At 54.8% G+C, this 19,473-nt stretch overlaps 1 protein-coding gene across 7 annotated transcripts; it reads right to left on the minus strand.

Moving 5' to 3' along the window:
• Positions 1–3,136: 3,136 nt before the first annotated feature.
• Positions 3,137–19,190, minus strand: ENDOV (endonuclease V). 7 transcript variants are annotated; one of them, XM_075014780.1, is made up of 10 exons: positions 19,128–19,190; positions 18,103–18,274; positions 16,722–16,856; positions 16,475–16,514; positions 15,787–15,899; positions 15,363–15,431; positions 14,353–14,481; positions 7,437–7,537; positions 5,213–5,289; positions 3,137–3,473 (listed from the first exon to the last, which is right to left on the minus strand). In XM_075014780.1, the coding sequence occupies exons 1-10, from the start codon at positions 19,172–19,174 to the stop codon at positions 3,409–3,411; spliced, it is 948 nt and encodes a 315-aa protein (XP_074870881.1). In that variant the 5' UTR covers positions 19,175–19,190; the 3' UTR covers positions 3,137–3,408. The 7 variants fall into 7 exon arrangements, 6 of the variants coding, with proteins under 6 accessions (XP_074870881.1, XP_074870880.1, XP_074870885.1 ...); XM_075014779.1 differs by lacking the exon at positions 7,437–7,537 and adding an exon at positions 10,439–10,542; XM_075014784.1 differs by lacking the exons at positions 7,437–7,537; positions 19,128–19,190 and adding exons at positions 10,439–10,542; positions 18,764–18,842 and having other exon boundaries at positions 18,103–18,118.
• Positions 19,191–19,473: the final 283 nt, after the last annotated feature.

A 19,473-nucleotide genomic window follows, 5' to 3' on the forward strand; every position in this document is an offset into this window, starting at 1 on the left:
GTGTGATAGTGTGGCTAGAACTGGCCCTGAGAAGCAGCGGTCAACAGCTTGCGTGCTACAGTTACATGTCTCCCGCTTCGCTAGGGAGACCACCTCGCCCCACTGAGTGCTTCACTGACCCCCTCCACTCAAGTGTAGGCCAATTCCCCAGATCCGCAGCCCACACGGGGGAGGGTTCCCCCTCCTCCTTACCAGGATACTCACCACCAGCTCTTCCCAAGATTCCCTATGCAACAGCACATGACCCCCCATCAACACCGAATGCAACTTGGGGAAAGGCACTCAGATTTCACAGGGATGGGCATCAAGGCAATAACCTGGGTGGCTGGAGGAGGACCTGGATGGACCTAGCTCCTGCTGTCCGTCTGGCAACCCTGTGCACAGCTGGCACATGCTAGTTAGGCCAGACTGACTTTGCTGCTGCATGGTGAGATGTCAACTGATGGTAATTACATGCCCAAGCAATCCTGCCCTGCACAGATATAGGAGCTGCAGCCACACCCTCACCATCCACTCCAAGTGTGAGGCACCATCAAGTTCTCGCCCTGCAACGTCTGGGCGATGGCTTTGGCTGGCGTTAGAGGAACACAGGTGGCACCACCAGCTGCGAGGCCTTTAACTCTTTTTGACTCCTTGACAATGCTGGGTCTTGTCACAGTTTGTTTGGTGGAGGACAAGCGAGAAGGTGGCAGTGGGGAGGTGAGTGCTGGAGTGTTTGTTCTGCCGTTACTTTGACTTCTTGAGCTGGCATTCAGCAATGGGCCTGGGCTTTGAGGACATGCTGTCCAGGGGCTGGCCATGGCAGTCTTGAGTTGGAGTCATGCCGCTAGAATGAAGAGTGGAACGGGAGAGCTGCACTTCTGACTCTGTGCTGTTTGGGAGGATTTGTACAGCCTGCAGCCAGCGCTACTCCTGGTGCCTCCCTGCCCCACCCACTCCTCTTGTGATGGGGTCAGCCATGAAATCAAATGCCTCCCTCTTTCATTCTCTGTCTGCCGGTCCCTCTGATCCCACACACACCACAAGGATCAAAGAAGCCCAGCCTTGATCTGATTCTTCCTCTTGGGCTCTTCCACCCACATAATAAACTTCCATAGAAACAAGGATTTTGGAGGCATCACAAGGCTGGGAGATTGCAGGCTCCCGCCTGGGTGCTCCAGGGACTTGAAAAACAAGTGACTTGGGGCTTGCTACTTTTCAAACATTTGCACCCACTGTTTGTGTGTGGCAGGCTTCTAGGGAGCTGCATGTGACCTAGTGAGTGCTGGTGTGTTCCCGTTTTCTCACAGCCATGTCGCAGACCACGAAGTTCTTCACAGTGGGAGCACCCAGGGTCCTGTGAGGGGGTGGGAATGAGGTTGTTCTCTCATTAGTTTCCAAGGGGGTAGTGCTAATAGGCTAAGAAAGTCAGGGCCTCACTGTGAGGAGTGCTGTGCTCACACAGAAGCAGGTGCCTTGTTTTTATTAAAACTCAGCCAGAGCAGCACCAGGATGGAGAGAGACAAGGACAAAGAGCCGGAGCAGGTGAATGGTGCACAAAGGCAACATGCCGTGCCAAACCAGGACCAGAACCCAAGAGCGCTGACCTCCCCCTCCAAACCCTGTCAAATTAACCTCTAGGCAACTCTCCCTTCCATCCCTGGAGGTAATCACACACAGACATATTTTCTGATGATAGCTTTGAATGATAAGGGCATTAAGGGGGGGACCTGAACTGGGGAGTCTCCTACAACACAGGGGAATACCCCTCAGGCTAATGGCTTCACTGGAGGCTCTGCCCGGCTATTTTGTGGTGTCAGACAGCCTCTGCACACCCCAAGTGGATTGGGCCCTGCACACATTTCAGGAAAGAAGTGGATAAACTGGAGAAGGTCCAGAGAAGAGCAACTCAAACAATTAAAGGCCTAGACAACATGACCTATAAGGGAAGATTGAAATAACTGGGTTTGTTGAGTCTGGAAGAAGCCTGAGACTAAGAGGGGACACGGTAACAGCTGTTTAAGTATCTAAAATATTACAAGGAGGAGGAAGAAAAATTATTCTCATTAACTCCTGTCTGCAAATTGGGCTAGGATGGCGGTGTTGATTCAGGCACTGTTTGTTCTTTGGTGGTTAAGGAAAAAGGTTCACAGGCTTCTTGGCGTCTGTCAAAACCAACGAGGAATCCTGCGGCCCCTTATAGACTAAGAGATTTATTGGACCATTAGCTTTTGTGGGCAAAGACCCGTTTCGTCAGATTGCATCGATCAAGCGGGTATTTGCTCACAAAAGCTTATGCTCCAATGAATCTGTTTGCCTGTAAGGTGCCCCGGGACGTCTTGCTGTTTTTGCAGATACAGATGAACAGGGCGATCCCTCTGATAATTGGTGTCTGCCCACACCTGCCAGCCAGCAGGAAGCTGTCCCAGCACCCTGGCACCAACAGCCATATGCATTCAGCCTATGGGCCCCCCTGGCCGGGGCTATGGAATGTCACTCCAGTTCATTTCTCTGTGAAGGGCTGGCTTGTGCCACTGGCTTTTGGGCAGCAGCCCCCAGCCCCGGAGGCAGGGATCACTAGAGCAGTGTGAATCCACAGGCCATGTTGTGTGCAGGGGGACTGATAAACCCGCAGCCCCAGTTACACAGAGGGATGATTTCCTTTGTAAGGCCGTCAAGGGCAGGTAACAGACAGGGCAGCAGCCACTGAGACCTGGTGGAGGAAGGACTGTTTGATCTGTATCCCAGGGAGAGTGTGAGCTTCCCAAGGATCCACATTCAGGCTTTAGACCTAGCAGCTCCCCTCCTCCAAACCATGCCGCAGATTGTTGGCTCCCGCACCCCCCTTGTGAGTTACACGCCCACCCAAAACACAGAGTCCTCTGCCCGTCTGTCAAACGCAGCAGCAGTCATGGGGCTTCTGTTCCCCTGAGAGGTGTGAAGTGACAGCCGTCCTGCAGGCTGGAGGAGTGGGGAGGAAAGGAGCCCATGAGACTGTATCACTAAAGGGACAGCAAGAGGCCAGGGCCAAACTGGGAGGTTCACACTGTTTTCAACTCACTGTTGTTCATAATCCCCCTCCACCCAACTGAATTCTCACAGGCTTGCCACAGCGAATCCTCCCAGGGCTCCCAAACACTGGTTTTTAGTGTACAGCTGCTCGCAAGAATTTATTTTTGCAACATGTGCTTTAAAAATTGGACATGTAAAATGTTCTCTACAATGTACAAAGGCATGGACTCCTGCCTCCCTTAGCAGAGCCCAGGGAGAGGCAGCCTCCTGTTTATCTCCAGTCCCCTGGCTTCTTCACCCCATGAAGTACCACAAGGTCCTGGCACAGTCAGCCAGCCACGGTGCCCTGTTGAGCCACAGGCTTGGGGGAAAGGAGGGCTCACAGCTCTGAGCCCAGAGGGGGCGGAAGGCTCAAGTTCATGTTTGCTCTGGGCAGGATCTTCCTGGTGCCAAATTAGCACTTAGGCTCAGCCTCTTCCTTCCTGGAACAAGAACAAGAGAAGGTCACCAAGAGTCCAAAAAGCCAAATCAGACACAAATTCTCCTCTGCTCCTCTGGGAACTGGTGCTGGCGACAGCAGCTCTGGGGCCCCATCTGCAGACACTGGCATGACATCTCACTCACTGAGTTGGTGTCTTGGCATAGGGCGTGCATCCAAAACCTGACACAGCTCGATGGGACTGTCAGCATCTGCCCAGAACAGGCCCAGCAGGATGGTGTTGCCAATGGGGATTGAGGGACATTGGCCAACCCATGCGAGTGGCGAATTTCAGGCTCAGCTTAGCAGTGAGTGCTGCCGCAGTGGGTTGCAGACCTATATGGAGATGGTAGGTACTACAAGAGCAGACTGCAGTGCCCAGGTAGAGCTGTGCCTGGGACCACAGCACATCACCTCCCCGTGCACACCTCTCTCTGATCAGTGGTATCAGATTGGCACCTTAACCAATGCCAACATCCACACCAGATCTGGTTGCTTTCTGGCCCAGTTACAATCTCCCCTAGGACAGATCAGCTTTTGAGACTGGGGAACAATTTGCTTACAACTAAGCAGGCCAATCTTCATGCAGGTTTATTGTCTCACGTCTCTCTAGCAATGTTCCCTCTAATTTTTAAACCCATGTGTGGAATAAATTTTGTTATGTGCACTGAGGCATGTGTGAATATGCACCACCAGTAGAAACACATGCTGCCAGCTATGGGCAACAGTGGGCACTCTGCTAATCAGCTGGGTGGCACTTGACTTTCTCCAGAGCAGCCTCCCAAGCACTCAGCTTACAGGGAACCCTGCTCTCCAGCCCCTGCTCGTGCAGGTGAGTGGGGGACGAAGAGCATCCATCTGTGATCTGTCAGGAACTGTGCTGAAAATGTCTAAATAAAAAGCGCACGGGGGGTCGATATAAGGAAAGTAAGTTAGAGCAGCAATTCTCATACTGTGGTCAGGACCCCAAAATGGGTAAGGACCCTGTTTAACAGGGTGCAGGGGCTGATTTACATTTGCTAGAGCCTGGGGCCAAAGCTGAATCCTGAGCCCCACTGCCCAGGTTACAGGCTCCCTGTCTGGGGCTGAAGACTTTGATCTGCAGTTTTGCCCTCCCCCACACACAGTGGTGCATCTCGAGCGTTGGCCTCCCACCCTGGGCAAAGGGGCTCAGGCTTCAGACACGCCCGCCCCCCGGGGGCCGTGTCATAATTATTGCTGTCAGAAGAGGGTCGCAGTGTAGAATTCCTGACTCGGAGTAAAGTTTTGCTCTCCCTTATTTCAGACTGACCCCGGCACAATCCTAGACACCAGAGGGGTTCCTTTGGATTAACACCAGCCTGAGAGGGTAGACTCCAGCCCCATATTGCAAATGCATGAGGCAGCCTTTCCTCATTAAAGCTCACAGGCCAGCTCCTGGCAGGGTATTTCTGGCTACCCTCACGTCACACCCGGGGGCTTTAGCACTTTGTTTATTGTGTACACCGGAAACAGACAAAATCCCCAGTGAACTTCCATAGCCGTGTGGCCCAGCCAGCCTGGGATGCTGCACCTTCAGCGGGAACACATGGGACAGGACAGACAGCACCCGTCAGAAATCTCCCGCTCCTCGGGGGCTGCATGTGCCCTGCTGTCCCTTCATCCCACCTTGTTACCCTGACTGTCCCTTTAATGCCATTACCCAAGAGCATTACATGAGCACATCCCCTCGGCCGTGGAGCTGCGTAGACCGCCCACACCTACCTCCCTGGCTCAGGAGCCACATCCCCCGGTGGGGAGGGCAGGTGCTTCCGGATGTACTCTCTGGATCGTATGTCAGCCTGGAATTGGGGAGGAGATGGATTAGAGAAAACTCAGAATTTGCTGTCCAGACCACCCAGCACCCTCCACTCCCTAAAGAGCTGGGCCAGGCAGATGTTCTCAGGCCAGGAGGGGGAGTCACTCTGCAGTGCCCGGTGCTCTGTCCCTTCCCAGTCTTAGCGCAGCATTCCTCTTCTCTGCCAGGGAGAGGGGTGTGAAGGTTCAGCTCCCCCAGCACACTCACAGTGGCCAGCAGTCCCAGCTAGGCTGCCACGCAAGGAGGGACCCGCTTGCTGCCCTGACCTTATCCTGCTCTGTTCAGTCCTGCAGCCGCAACTGTGCCTGCACTGAGAACCCAAAATGAAGGAGAGTCGGCTCTTGGGCCCGGCAGCCTTTGCTACAGTGTGGTTCATCCCATCTCCCCATCTCTGCATTTACCCCCCCACACAAGACGGGTAGTCACAGAGCCTCCGCCATTGGTGCCATGAACCAGCTCAGACTTGGACTTCTCCTAAACATGCAAGGTGGAGACGGGGCAACAGGCAACAAAACAAAGGGCGAAGATCCAGGGAGCCCAACTGGGAGTGCAAATCCCCATCAAATCCCTCCAGACCTTAACACACTGTCCAGGAGCTCTGGTGAGTTCAGCTGGCCTCACCCAGAGGCCACTAAGAGACCCAAGTGCTTGGGATGTTCCGTAGAAACATAAATAACATGCCCACTGCGACCTGTGGGCCTCTGCACAAATTGTGCCATGCCCAACCCTCTCCCAAATGGGATCCGTCCCAGGTCTTGCTTGATTCTGATGCCCTCGGGAATGATGCAGGGACATGATGGGGCAGTGTGGACTTAGGGTGGCATGAGGCATAGCTGGAGGTGGACAGAGTGAATCCAGACCCTGGCAATGGCTGAGGTGAAGGGGAAGCAGCTGGAGTTACCAGCCAGCTGCTCCTTGCACCCCGGAGCAGCAGGGACACTGCACACTCCCTCACAGCAGGACAACTGAAAGCAGAGACTAGATGCACCCTGGGAGAAGAGTGGGGGGAGGGATCCAAAATTCAAGCAAAAGGCTCAGCAACCCCGTGGTGTAAAAGGGTGGGTGGTCCTTATGTGCCCCCTTGAAGCCCTGCAGGGTGCCCCAGCTTAATTTCCCACCTGGGTCAGCAATAGGTTTGCTTTTGCAGCCCAGGGCAAGGAGAGACCAATGCACTAACAAAACAGCATGCCCCTTTTAACACTCTGCCCGTAAAGCCCTCACCTCAGGGCAAAGGCTCCTGTTAGGCTGATCTTCTCAAGGAAGCAATGCCCACAGACTGCAGCCACAGGCATCTACTGCCGCTCTCTTGCTCGCGGCTTCCTGTTTCTGTTAAGCAGGGCCTCTTTGCTCACGCCCCATGGGGTCTCACACTCATGGGCTCTGTCTACCCTGCAGTTAGATCCCCACCCACAGCTGGGCCTTGAAGGGCTGTTTAACTGCACTGTAGACTTCTGGGCTCGCAGCCTAAGCTGTGTGATCAGCACACCTTCAGGGGCCAACATCAGCACACCCAGGTCTTTCTCCTCCTCTGTGGCTCCCAACTGATCCGCGCCCACTTACAGCAACAAGTCTTGTTGTTAGTCCCCAAGTATGTGACCTTGAACTTTGCACCATTAACTTTCCCCCCTTTTCAGTTTTCTAGATCATTGAAACCTTCCAGTCCTCGCTGCTACTGGCCAAACCTCTCAGCTTTGATTAGCAGCTCCCGCTTCTCCTGCCAAAGTCATGAACGAAAATGTTAAATAAGATTAGTCCCAAGTCTGATTCTTGCGGAGTGCCACTAATAACCTCGCTCCTGCCTGGTGGCTCTGCTTTCAGTCTGACCCCCTGGGGCCTCCCTTTAGCCAAAGGCTCACAACTTGTCCCTTCCAGATCCAGTACAGTCCTCCACACTAGACCAGGCTTCTCCCTGCATCTACAGGAACCTCCTTGCAGAGGTGGCCCATCCCTAGGACAAGGTGCAGCGGCCACCCCAGGCCCTATGCTTTGGGGGCTCCGCAGCAACTGCCCTAGCCATTCTACGGATAGGAGGAGGGATTACCTGTGGCAGGGCATGGGCACCGAGGGCAAGTGGAGTCAGCAGCCCCAGGGGGTTGCCTCTCCCTGGCCTCCCCATTGCTCTGCACTCACCCTGCAGGGCAAGCAGCCCCTTGCTCTTCTCCGCCACTGCCTCGCAGCCCACTCAAGCATGCTCCCCTGTTGTCAGTTGGGAGGCCTCCACTCCTAGCTGCCTGCAGAGGAACGGGGCAGAGCTGGCCACAAGGGTGGGATGGAGCTCCACGTAGAGAGTGGAGGGAGGCTTGTGGGGATGGGAGAGAAAAGGTGACCCCCTGTGGCAGCTGCTGCTGTCCACTGCCTGCCCCTGCCCCAGGTATCTCCTGTCCAGGCTGGCCAGAGAGGGGGCCAGGGGTCAGAGCGGGGAAGAGGTGGGGCAAGCAGCACAGGGGAGTGCTTGGGGCCCTATGCCAGAGGTACTGGGGGAGGGCTGCCCCAGGCCCCAGCCCCTGCTCGGGACAGTCCTGCCTCTTTGACGGGGTGAAATTCTCCTCCAAATATAACCGCAGGAAGGAGAGAAGCTTTGCCCCCTGTCCCCCAGGCCTCAGCCCCAGTGTGAGCTCCAGCTGAACTGTCTCCTCCTCTTGGGGCAGACGCAGGAGACAGAGCTGTCAGAAGACCGAGGGCAGGTCAGACACCCAGAGAGAGCAAACCACCAGACAAAGGGGCCGGCTCCTCAGGCTCTTCTCGCTCCCCATGGGGACGGGTATTTAGTGATCCCAGGGGCAGGGAGGAGGAGAAAGTTGGTGCTCCCTGAAACACCAGAGAGCTCTGACACACCTCTTAGCCTGACGCCCTCCCCTGCTCGCTGGCATGGCCTGAACAGCAGCTGCTACACTGCTGCAGCTTCAAGTCATTGTGCTCACATCACCCTCCTTGCGCCAGCCATTGGACCCAGCCAGAGGGAAGGCAGCTTGGAAGGACAAGTGTCGCTCTGCCCACAGAAAGCTGCTGGCCGCCAGCCATCTGACGGGCAGCAAATGAGCCCTGCCAGCCCCTGGCTGTGTGTCTCGCAGCTCCCTCCTTGGGATGCAAACAGGCAGGCCGGGAAGGAAGAACTAGCACCTTTTAATTGCTTTCTCCTGATGCAACAGCAAGTGCTGCTGGGTCAGGGACACCCCTGGGTGGAGGCATTCACTGTCTATAGACACTGGACCCTGAAATTGCAAGCGCTTCCTCCCCACCTGCTGCTCCCAGCATGAGGCTGCTAGTGCGTGAGCCAGCCACGCTGGAAACATTCCCACCCTGCTGCTGGGAGACGCAGCTTGAAGGAGCGGCAGAGCTGGAATCTGGCAGAAGTGGGGGCGGTGTCACGAGCTGCCCCGCCACAGCAGTCAACTAATGCACCGCCCCCCTACTCCCACCCTGGCAGACGTGGCCACAACAGGCCCCCTAGCCATACCCCAAAGGCTAAAGCAGCAGGGCAAACATCATTTACGCTGCCCTTCCAGCAACAGCTGCAGTGAGCCCCAGCCAGGAGACTTGGCTAGTTCAATCTTTGGGTCCATGACAGCGTAAGATAAGGGCCCCACTGGTGACAGCAGTGATGGTGGCTATTGGGATGCAGACACCTGTCCATTAAAAAATAGGCTGAGACCCAGCAACTCACTGCACACGGGCCGGCTAGCCACGCGGACTGACTTGCATGGGGCTGGGGTTGAACTGATGACCTATGGGCAAACGGATCCCTGTCTCACCTGAGAGCTAGGCTGGTTCCAGCCATGATTTCCCGCCTTTACTCAGGGCTGCAGGGTAAGGTCAGGAACCTGCCTGCACCCGAGTCAGTCACTGGGCCTACCCCACTGCTGCTCTGGCAGCCCACCCTGCCCAGGGCGAGGCTGGCTGAGGAAGGCATTCCCAGGCTGTGGTGCAGAGGCAGCCAGAAGACCTTTGCCAGTTTCCTCTTTGGATTGTGCTGGGGGTGAGAGGGGCTCATGCTGGGATGGTGGAGTGGCTTGGGCCACAAGCTCATGTGGCTTCACCCCCTTTCTCCTGCTTCGCACCCAGTCTGTTTCAGCCCCTCTCTCAAACCCTATCTGCATTGCCAGCTCAGCTGCCCCAGCCCTCCAGAGCCGCTAGCCTGAGGAGAAAGCCCTTCTGAATCGGGGTAAGCAAAACGGAAACCTCCCCCCTGCCCCAATAGTTCAGAACTGCTGCTGCGCTCCATTCAAGCCTCAACCTGCCTCTCTACAGCACTTTGGGATCCTTTCCCTCGAAGGGAACTGGACAAACGTACAAGGCCAGCACTAGCCAAGTGGATTAGTAAAACTCCCAGTGGCTGGCCTGGATGTAACTCACACGTCTGTGCTGTTAGTGAAACTTCCCACACCAAATTCCCCACTAGATCGCGTTGTGTCCCCCTGCCAGTTCTTTGCTGGAGATGCTGCTTAAGAGCCACTCACCAACTCCACATGCCAGACAATGAGATACAGTTACATAAGCTGCCATTTGTTTGGAGGAATTTTTCCCCTTTTCATAATTGGACAGTTTCATAACTCAGCTGACAAATAACTCTGATCGCTCTTCAGGAAAAGACATTACGTGATGAATTTCATAACAAGGGATCCAGACTGTTCCACAGAGCACCTGCTGGGAGCCCGAGCGAGCAAAACCCAGAATCACGTACAGCTCTGAAGGCGAACCCTCCACCCACCTCAAAGCCAAGTTTGCCTAATAACACAGCTAATACTTGATTAGGCAGCAAGTTGCTTGCCAGCCCTCACTCCTAATGCTGTGCTGAGAGACAGCTTAACCCAGCTTATTAACCAAGAGGCTAATCAATAAGATGGATCGTTGTGCTGTAATAATCCCTTCTATTTTCAGAGGAGACTACTGCTGACATTAGGGGCCTGGAATTTCTCCCTCATCTCTTTTGTGAATGAGTGGCAGTGGCACATGTGGGCACAAAAAGCTGGTGGAGGGGAAGGGACTCCGGAAGCGTTGGCAATTCCCCCACTGGATAGCAGGAACCCATAACAGGCAGGGCAGAGCTGGTAGCTCCTTGATGGAGGAGAGCTGAAGAGCACAAATGCAGCACTTGGAAAGTGCAGCACCCGAGTGCAACAATTCAGACTCACCTTTCGGCCGCTTCTTGGCGGGCTGACGCTACCCCTCCGCCCCTCCCCAGGCTGACCTGCCAGCAGCTTCCTGAGCCAGCAGGAACCAGCTTGGTGGGTGCCAGCTGGAGCAAAAAAGGTAATTTAGTGAGTAGGAGACGGATGTGCAGCAAAGCAGACAGTTGAGACAGCAGAAGTAACAGAGACGATCTCAGCGCAGGTCCTGTTCCATCCTGCGGTGTCAAAGGTTGGGAATGGACTGGCTAAAGGGCTCCACTCTGTACCCCAGACACGTGTAGCTTGGAATTCCTGCACCCACATACAGTCATGAGGCTGGCTGGGGACATGGGATCTGACATCAGGCTCAGCTAAAGCAGAGTGGGTGCCCTGCCACTAGCAGCTGTCAGTTGAGTGTTTTGCTTTGTAGCTCCAGGAGGCTGCTTCATGTTCACTTGGGTTCTGTTGTTTGGGTTGCACCTGAGAGAGCCCTCTGGCTGGGATGAAACCTTCTCAGAGGAACTTCAAATATTCATGAGCCTGCCGGAGGAGAGTGTATTCTCTGCACAGAGAGTCCCCATGCTTCAGCCTGGTATTTGCTCATGGAATGAGGTCTAAGCGGGATGTAAATATTTATTGTAGCAGATAATGAAATTCCCCCTGCTTCCTTGGAAAGTGCACTACACTTGCTGCATCTGAAGCACACGTCCCCAGTCACCAAAGCCACCTCTGGCTCCAAATGTAAAAGCCACCAACCTGTCCACACCCACTTTGCACAAGTTAGGCACAGGTATACCAGTGCAGGGTGGGTCCAGAAGGGCCTCCAGCCAGGTGGCAGGTTTATGTGCCCTCAGCAAAAGCGGATGCAATTTCAGGTAAGACGGCACTGTGGCCCGAGAAGAAGGGAATGAAAGAACCGAGCTCAGCTGGGAGCTGCATGTGTTTGAAGCTAATAGAACTTTCAGAAGCAAGAAAAGCTTCAAGGCCTGACAACCCTGAAACTTCACCTTGGGCATCTGAAAAGCTGTGAGCAGAGGCACTACCCAGGGAAAGCCTGAGCTACGACACTCCCCTTTCAAAACTCAACATCCTGGAAGATCGCTGCATAGAGAAAAGGACTACAAGCCATCCTGGGCAGGAATGACCCCTTCAGTCCATTATCTCGTGCTTTACTTAGCCCAGCTGCATCAAAAAAAGACTACGGCTTTCACCCTAATACCCTGTTCTAGGCTCAGCTAGAGCGAAGAGAAGAGATCACTCAACATTCAGCACTTGCTCAGTTTTATCCCACTCTTGCGGTTCCCATCCTCTGCTCTGGGGAACAGCTATGACATCTGTGGAGACCTTGCTGTGCCTGGTGCTTGTTCCTCTACTTTGTCTCCAGCCCCTAAATCTCATCAACAGCATTACCTCCTTTGTCGCTAAAGTTCTGGTTTCCTGTGTGTAGGAGAGGTCAAAACCTCTGGGAGGCTGCGTGGCGCAGGACAGGCTCCATGAGCCAGGGAATGGCTGAGCTGCCGAGGTCCGTGTGAGTATCGAGGACGTACTCTCTCCATTAAGAAATGAGCCGTACTGTGAAAATGTCCGAGAATCCCTGCCCTGAAGAATTTCCTTTCCTCCCAGGGTCTACATCCCCCGTCTAATCCTTGCAGGTGGTTCTCACATCTTGCCCCGGAAGGAGTCACCAGGTTAGCTGGCGTGGTTGGAGGAATCCAGCCGGCCAGTCTCAAAGGAGGAGGAAGGGAATGGGACTAAAGGTACCAAAAGCAGCTGAAAGGATTAAGGCACTTGGGCCATGATGCTTCTGAAGAGAAACCTGGGCTTGTTTCCAGTAGGGAAGGCTTTCTCCTTCCCTCCTAATGGCCACCAAGCAATGCACAATGTACCTACGAGAGGCTGTCTCCTGAAGGATTAAGTACTGGCCACAGCTGGCAGTGAGATGTGGGATAGACGATCAGGAGCTGCCCATGGGCAGTTTTGCTTTGAGGTTTCTAAACAGCATCACATGGTTTAATTCTCAGAAAATATCACCACTCCACCAAACAACTTCTGTCTGCTGCACCCCAGTGTCTGGCCTTCGCAGACTTCTCACTACTGCTCAGACAGACGGAAGACATGAGACCACGACTAAGGTGCTGCAAGCTGCACACTCAGGCTACGTCTACACGTGCACCCAACTTCGAAATAGCTTATTTCGATGTTGCGACATCGAAATAGGCTATTTCGATGAATAACGTCTACACGTCCTCCAGGGCTGGCAACGTCGATGTTCAACTTCGACGTTGCTCAGCCCAACATCGAAATAGGCACAACGAGGGAACGTCTACATGGCAAAGTAGCACACATCGAAATAAGGGAGCCAGGCACAGCTGCAGACAGGGTCACGGGGCGGACTCAACAGCAAGCCGCTCCCTTAAAGGGCCCCTCCCAGACACACTTTCATTAAACAGTGAAAGATACACAGAGCCAACAACTAGTTGCAGACCCTGTATATGCAGCACGGACCCCCAGCTGCAGCAGCAGCAGCCAGAAGCCCTGGGCTAAGGGCTGCTGCCCACGGTGACCACAGAGCCCCACAAGGGCTGGAGAGAGAGTATCTCTCAACCCCCCAGCTGATGGCCGCCATGGAGGACCCCGCTATTTCGATGTTGCGGGACGCGGATCGTCTACACGTCCCTACTTCGATGTTGAACGTCGAAGTAGGGCGCTATTCCCATCCGCTCATGGGGTTAGCGACTTCGACGTCTCGCCGCCTAACGTCGATTTCAACTTCAAAATAGCGCCCAACACGTGTAGACGTGACGGGCGCTATTTCGAAGTTACTGCCGCTGCTTCGAAGTAGCGTGCACGTGTAGACGCAGCCTCAGTGTTCTAAGTGCATGCTACAAAGGGACGCAGAACAGACTCTGCTCCCACATGCCGAGCAGGGTAGCCTGCCTGAATTAACTGCTAACGTCAGGGTGATCCTCAGGAAAAGGGAAGAAATCCCCACGACTTTACAATTCTTGTGGCTCATTTCTGCAGCCCTGCCCTGATTTCTTATAATCTGAGGGGTAGCAGAGTTAGTCTGTAATTTCAAAAACAAGAAGTCCTGCGGCACCTTATAGACTAACAGATATTTTGAATAGTAACAGAGAGGAAGCCGTGCTAGTCTATACACTATCAAAACAAAAAGCAGTCAAGTAGCACTTGAAAGACTAGCAAAATAGTTTTTTTTTTTTTTTTTTTTTTTGCTATTTTGCAAGTCTTTCAAGTGCTACTTGACAGATATTTTGAAGCATAAGCTTTTGTGGGCAAACACCCGCTTTGTCAGATGCATGAGTCATAGTCTATAAGGTGCCACAAGACTTCTTGTTGTTCTCGAAACTACAGACTAACAGGGCTCCCTCTCTGATACTTGTCACCGTGCAAGGCAGCCCCAGGCACTGTTTGTAATCCGGTGCTGCCACCTACCGGCTGCCTCTGGACCTGGCAGCCTGCTGCTTGCTGCGGAGGGCGGCATACCTCACAGCCCAGAGGACGGACACTGCAGTGTGTGGTCAGCTCCACATTCGGGGAAAGCTGCACCTCCAGTTCCTCTGCATTATTAACCCGGGAGCCCGCCTGCAGAGAGAAGCAGAGAGCCCCACCAGCTGGGTCTGCGCTAAGGGCTGTGGGTGTTTCTATGCACCGTGTGTTAGGGACAGGTCGGGAGGACAAAGAAAAAGGGAAGAAACTCATGTTATGAGTCAGAAGACAGGTAGATCAGAACTACCAGGATCGGCTGCAGCCTGTAGCTGGAGATGACGGCTAGCAAGCTCAGGCGCTGCTCTTGGGGAAGAGATACCAGCTCAGCTCCTACATGCCACCCCAGCCCTGCCCATCACCCCCTCACTAACAGGCCGTGTCTCCCATTACAAGCTCGGATGCCCCTCCCCTTGCTAGTTCTGACTTCGCACCTGTCGGATGGGCTCTGGGATCCGGTATCGACAGCAGGACAGGACCAGGCGCACTGCCGACTCCAGACACGTCCTGTGGCCCACGGAGACGTAAATGGGCTTCTTGCTCTTGTTGCAGCTGCGCAGGGCCTGGAAGGTTGGAAACCGGACAGACCAGAGCTTTGGGGCTTGTTTAAAACAAAGGCAAGACATCAGTAATGGGACACGCACATTGGGATGCTTGGGAAAGCTGGAGGTGTTGGACGTTTCAGAGCCCAGGTGTGCTCCTCTCTGCTTGGGAACATCCCACTGGCACATCACAGGGTGGGTCTCTCTCCGAAGACTCCTTCTGCTCCCCTCCCTGCAAGATCTCACAAGGCTAAGAGCAAGGGATCTTGCTCAGTCAAACCTGGAGTCACCTGAAATACATCCAGGCGAAGGAGGCAGCCTACACTTGCCGGATCTGAGGGGACACAACTGCCCCAACATTTCCCAGGGTTCTTTTTCCATCACATCGTGGGAGTTCCTGTCTTACTGTCTGGGGAGCTGCCACAGAAAAAATGCACTTACCCATGCTCCGCCCCTTTGCGTAATGGTGCAAGATATGGGCAGATGCACCAGGATATGGCACCTCATGTACCCCGGTCATGCATAGGTGACTGGTGCCTGCGAGGCAGGAAGTGCAGGGAGGGCCACCCAGAGGGGGCATGTGGGACACTCCATTTAGTAGTTAAGATTTTGGCTGGGACACAGACAGGCGGTGCACCATGAGTCCCTTATGTGTCATGTAAGACGAAGTTGCCATACATCCCCCGAGGGGACCCCATGCCTCTCTGAGCACACGTGGTGCTGAAAGGAAAGGAAGGGGACTGTTCGCTCTCTCCTGCTCAGCTCCTGCCTTGTTGTCACTGGGCTGGAGAGAGAGCTGCACTGTGTTGTGTCCCCTCCTTCCTTCCCATTGGAACAAGGCTGGGGAACAAGGAGAAGGCCCAGCCGTGATCAATGTGTAAAGCAGACACCCCATGGCTTACCATGCCCAGAACTCTGCCAGAGGTGCCCATTAGAGGGAACACATCTCCTCCTGTCTGCAGGTCACGGATCTAAAAGAAGCCATCTGGTTAGAACTCTGGGATGTCAGTTCCAGGAGGGCCTGGGACAGCCTACTCCAGAACTTCCCTTCTTTGTCTGAACAAGCCCCTTTCCAGGAGAAACAGTGACCGGTGCAACCACCTTTGCTCTGGCCTCTTCTTAATGCCAGCATGTGGCTCCACCAGCAGCTCCAGCACTCAGCAGGGTTAGAGACACTGGAAGCTGCCCCCATTAACCAGCATGTGGCTCCCCAGTGGGTGGAAGAAGCCGGGGGGCGGGGGGAGGTTGCTAGGAGTTCCCACTCACCCAGGCTCTGACTCTGTGTCCCCCACTGGCACAGGCAGGAGGGATTCTTGATGGCCTCACCTGTTCCTTATGCAGCTCATCCTTGGCCAGGCCATCGACCTGCAGGAGGTTTTTGGCCACACCAATACAAGGCAGGTCTGTCAGCACTCCCAGGTGGCAGGCCACACCAAACCCTAACAAGCAAGGCAAGAGATGGTCTTGGAGACAGGAAGGGGGCAGCAATGGGGGGCTCTGTCCTATTGTGGACCCTCATCAGAGAGAGCAGCCCAGGATAGTCTATAAGACGGCGACAGCACAACTGCCAAGAGCAGAGGGGGAGGCACTGGCAGAGCCAGAGCAGAGTGGGTGGGGCACTAGGAGATGGGGACCAGGGCTGCCGGGACAGAGCTCCACTGAGGCAGCCTGTCAACCCCATAGTGGGCGGTTCCAGAAACTCCCAATGGGATCAGAACCCAATCAATACCTGGGGGGAGGGGAATTAGCTTATTGCTAGATGGGAATTATTTATCGTCCCCTTCACCAGTGTAGTGTTGTGGCCCCTAATGATCATCAGTATCTCCCCTGAGACCCGTGATTCCGCACGAGGGGAGAGTATTGTCTCCTGAAGCCCTGTCAGGGGAGAGGGGGCAGTGCTCTCTCCTGGGGCCAGGGGACCCCACTGGGGGGCAGGGCTCATTCTAGGGGCCCAGGAGTTCCTGTCTCCACTGAGGCCTGGGGGTCCCCATCAGAGGGGCAGGGGGTCTCATACCTCTGTGATGAAGCATGCCATTCCCATCTATGAGCAGCACCTGGAAGAGCCACCAGGAGACGTGTTAGTTCCTGAGCACCAGGGAATGCTCCAGTTGAAGCAGACACAGCAACAAGGCTGGGTTAGGGTGCACCTGGCCCTGCCTGCCACGGAGCTGCTGGGCAGGTCAACCTTCGGGGAAGGTGTCTTTTCAGGCATCTCTAGCACCGTAGGGACAGCCTCCACCTGAGAAGGGAACCCGCTGTACCTGAGGCCTGAGTCCAGGCTCTCGCTCCTGAAGTCTCTGAGCTGCTTCCACCAGGAAAGGCGCCTCTCGAAAAGCTAGGAATCCTGCTACGTACGGGGCACTCACGGTTACCATCTGGCAATCCTCATACAGCACCTGGGACAGAACAAGGGCAGTGGTGATAACATAGACTCACGTATGCAAAGGGCACCTGTGATCTGGGTACTGAACCCAGGCCATGGCTGTCTTAATCCTCACCAGCTTAGACATTACATCTCTGTTATATATCTTCTCTCTCCCTTGCTTCAGTACTCTCCCCTAATCCTGCTAGGACTCTCCCACAGAGTTAAACACAAATGCTGGGCTTGGGAGATTTGGAGGGGATGAATTATTGGGCAGATGATGGAAGGTGACCAGGTATACTCTAGCCCGCCTTATCCAGCTTGAGTGCAAAACTTTGCCAATGGCCAGGGATGTTTCATCCCCATTCAAGTGTGCGAGAAGGTGAGATCACTGTCCTTATAATCAGTGCCTGATCCAAGGGCCTGTCACTCAGCATTTGAAAAAATAAGTGGATTAGACCACTAGACCAAGTAGGTGAAATTACACAGAGCCCTTATAGGCCATCCCTAAAAACGGTGGAAGAATTTGATTACCACTGTCTGTGATTTCCAGTGGACATAACTGTTAACTTCCATATTTGTCAGTGGTTTCAGGTAGTGACTACTTTTTGTATTAGTTGAAATCTGTGCATAAACTCAGACAAATCTTTATTAATTCAAAGTTTAATGCTGGCAGAATGTGGGGGATTCATAACAGATTTGGAAGTGCCACTGTAAATCACATCTTATATTAATTGATCACCAGAGGGATCTCACAAGGAAGACACCATCTGTCTAGAAATGCTCCATTGTTTCAACTTGCTCTCCTGGTAAACATTGAATAACAATGGCCTTTCTGTGGTTTGTTTCTGGGTAGAAGATGAAACAGAGGATTTCCACATTTACCTAATTCAGTCAAAATCTTCAAAGCCAGTGTATGAGCTATTTCTTATTATCATCTCTGACCTGCTCCTGAACAATTGCCACACATGCAAACCATCTCCCCACGCCCCTACAATTTCTCTCTAACGTCCGGACTCAAAGCTTCTTCCAGCAGAAAGTGACTAAACTACATATTCCCAAATGAATTTTTGCTAGGTAATCCCAGGGACCATTCCCCCTGTTCTCTCTTCTCCACGCCCATGCTCTCTCCAGAAAGCCTTTTATTGGCGAGCTTGTGAGTTAGATACTTTGCTGGAGTCTTGTGAGGCTGGGATACCGATCCTTTGGGGTAGGCTGATTTTCTACAAAATGTTTGAGATTCAGGTCCCCCCCCGCAAGCGACATGCCAGGGCCATTACCTTAAGATCTGGGTAGCTGAGAACCACCAGGGAAGCACAAGCAATCGTGTCATTTCCTTTAACGTAAGACAGGTCCACCCCTCCCACTCTCTCCAGTCCTGCAAACGCGGAATCTTTCTGCCACTCTTCCGTGTCCTCCTCAATCACATTGGCCCTTAGCTGAGCCTGCTCCCTAGGGAAAGATTAGCACAGGCAACAACAGTGTCGTTTCAGTGCGAGCTGCAGACACACCGAGACGGCAGGAGACGCAGGCTGGACCAGGCACCCTGCACGCTCCCCTTATTCAGTAACAGAGAGGCGGTCGTGTTCGTCCCCTCTCCGACAAAACAAAGCAGCAGAAACGGAGCACTCTAAAGCCTAACGCAGTGACGTATTCGGTGATGAGCTTTGGGGGGCAGACCCCCTACATCAGATCGATTCCATTCCCAGCGCAGACTGACGCTCACCCGCGCGGAGTACTGAACAGGCCATAAAAACGGGCAAATCAAGCGGGACTGAAGGAGGGGTGGGGGGGCAATTAGCATCTCCCCCTCCCCCTCCCCCACCCCCACCCTGCAGTCCTACTTCCTTTGCCAGGTTTTACGGCCATTTCTGTTGCCCCCCCCCGCGTGCTCGTGACTGTCCGGCTGCGCGGGAAGCGAAGCGGGTCTGCCCCACGCACCGCTGCGTCAGGCGGCGAAGTGCTGCTGAAGCGGAACATCGGGGGCCCCCCGCGTCCCACCGCCAGCCCGGGGAATGTGAGCGAGCGGCTGCGGGGGGCGGGGGGGAAGGAAGGAGGTACAGAGAAAGGGGCGGGGCCTCGCAGAAGGGGCGGGGCCTGAGGTGGCGGGGGGGTCCTCGACCCGGAAGCCCGCGGGAGTGGGGGGCGGGGGGGAAGCGTCTCTCCGGGAAGGAGCAGGGGGGGCCCGCCCGGAGCGCCGCAGCCCGACGCACGCGCCCCAGGCGCTCAGCGCGGCGGGACTACCCGTCCCAGCACGCCCCGCGGCACGCGCAGGTCCCGCCCGCCCGCCGGCCCGCGCCGCTACCGTTCCCAGCGGCGCAGAACCTCTGCCCCCGGCTCGCCGCGCGCCATGGCGCCGCTTCCGGTGGGGCTGCCGTTGCCCCGCCCCCGGGGGCGCCGAGCCGAGCCGGGCGGGGCTCTCGCGAGCGGCTGGACCGGCTTGTGGCCCCCCCTAGGAACCTCGCAGGCCCCCACCCCGCTGGGAGAACCCCCTGGACCCTGCAAAGGAACCGGGGACCGGCTGCACGTGGCCTTGGCAGCGAAATCCCACTCAGGCACCGGATGAAGCGGGTCTTTGCCCGCGACAGCTTCTGCCCCGAATGATCCGGTCGGCCGGAAGGTGCCGCGGGACTTCTCGTTGAGGAGATCGC

This window comes from Carettochelys insculpta, chromosome 20, assembly GCF_033958435.1.
Source record: "Carettochelys insculpta isolate YL-2023 chromosome 20, ASM3395843v1, whole genome shotgun sequence".
In the NCBI taxonomy this organism is placed as follows: domain Eukaryota; kingdom Metazoa; phylum Chordata; order Testudines; family Carettochelyidae; genus Carettochelys; species Carettochelys insculpta.

What these genes read in the sequence shown, in the direction of transcription:
- ENDOV (XM_075014779.1), bottom strand. Translation starts at nt 19,174, where the DNA reads ATGGCGCGCGGCGAGCCGGGGGCAGAGGTTCTGCGCCGCTGGGAACG. An exon ending in GTTCTGCGCCGCTGGGAACG is followed by an intron (nt 18,275 to 19,127) that starts GTAGCGGCGCGG and finishes ATCTTTCCCTAG; the next exon opens with GGAGCAGGCTCAGCTAAGGG. An exon ending in GTGGCTCCTGAGCCAGGGAG is followed by an intron (nt 3,474 to 5,212) that starts GTAGGTGTGGGC and finishes TTCTTGTTCCAG; the next exon opens with GAAGGAAGAGGCTGAGCCTA.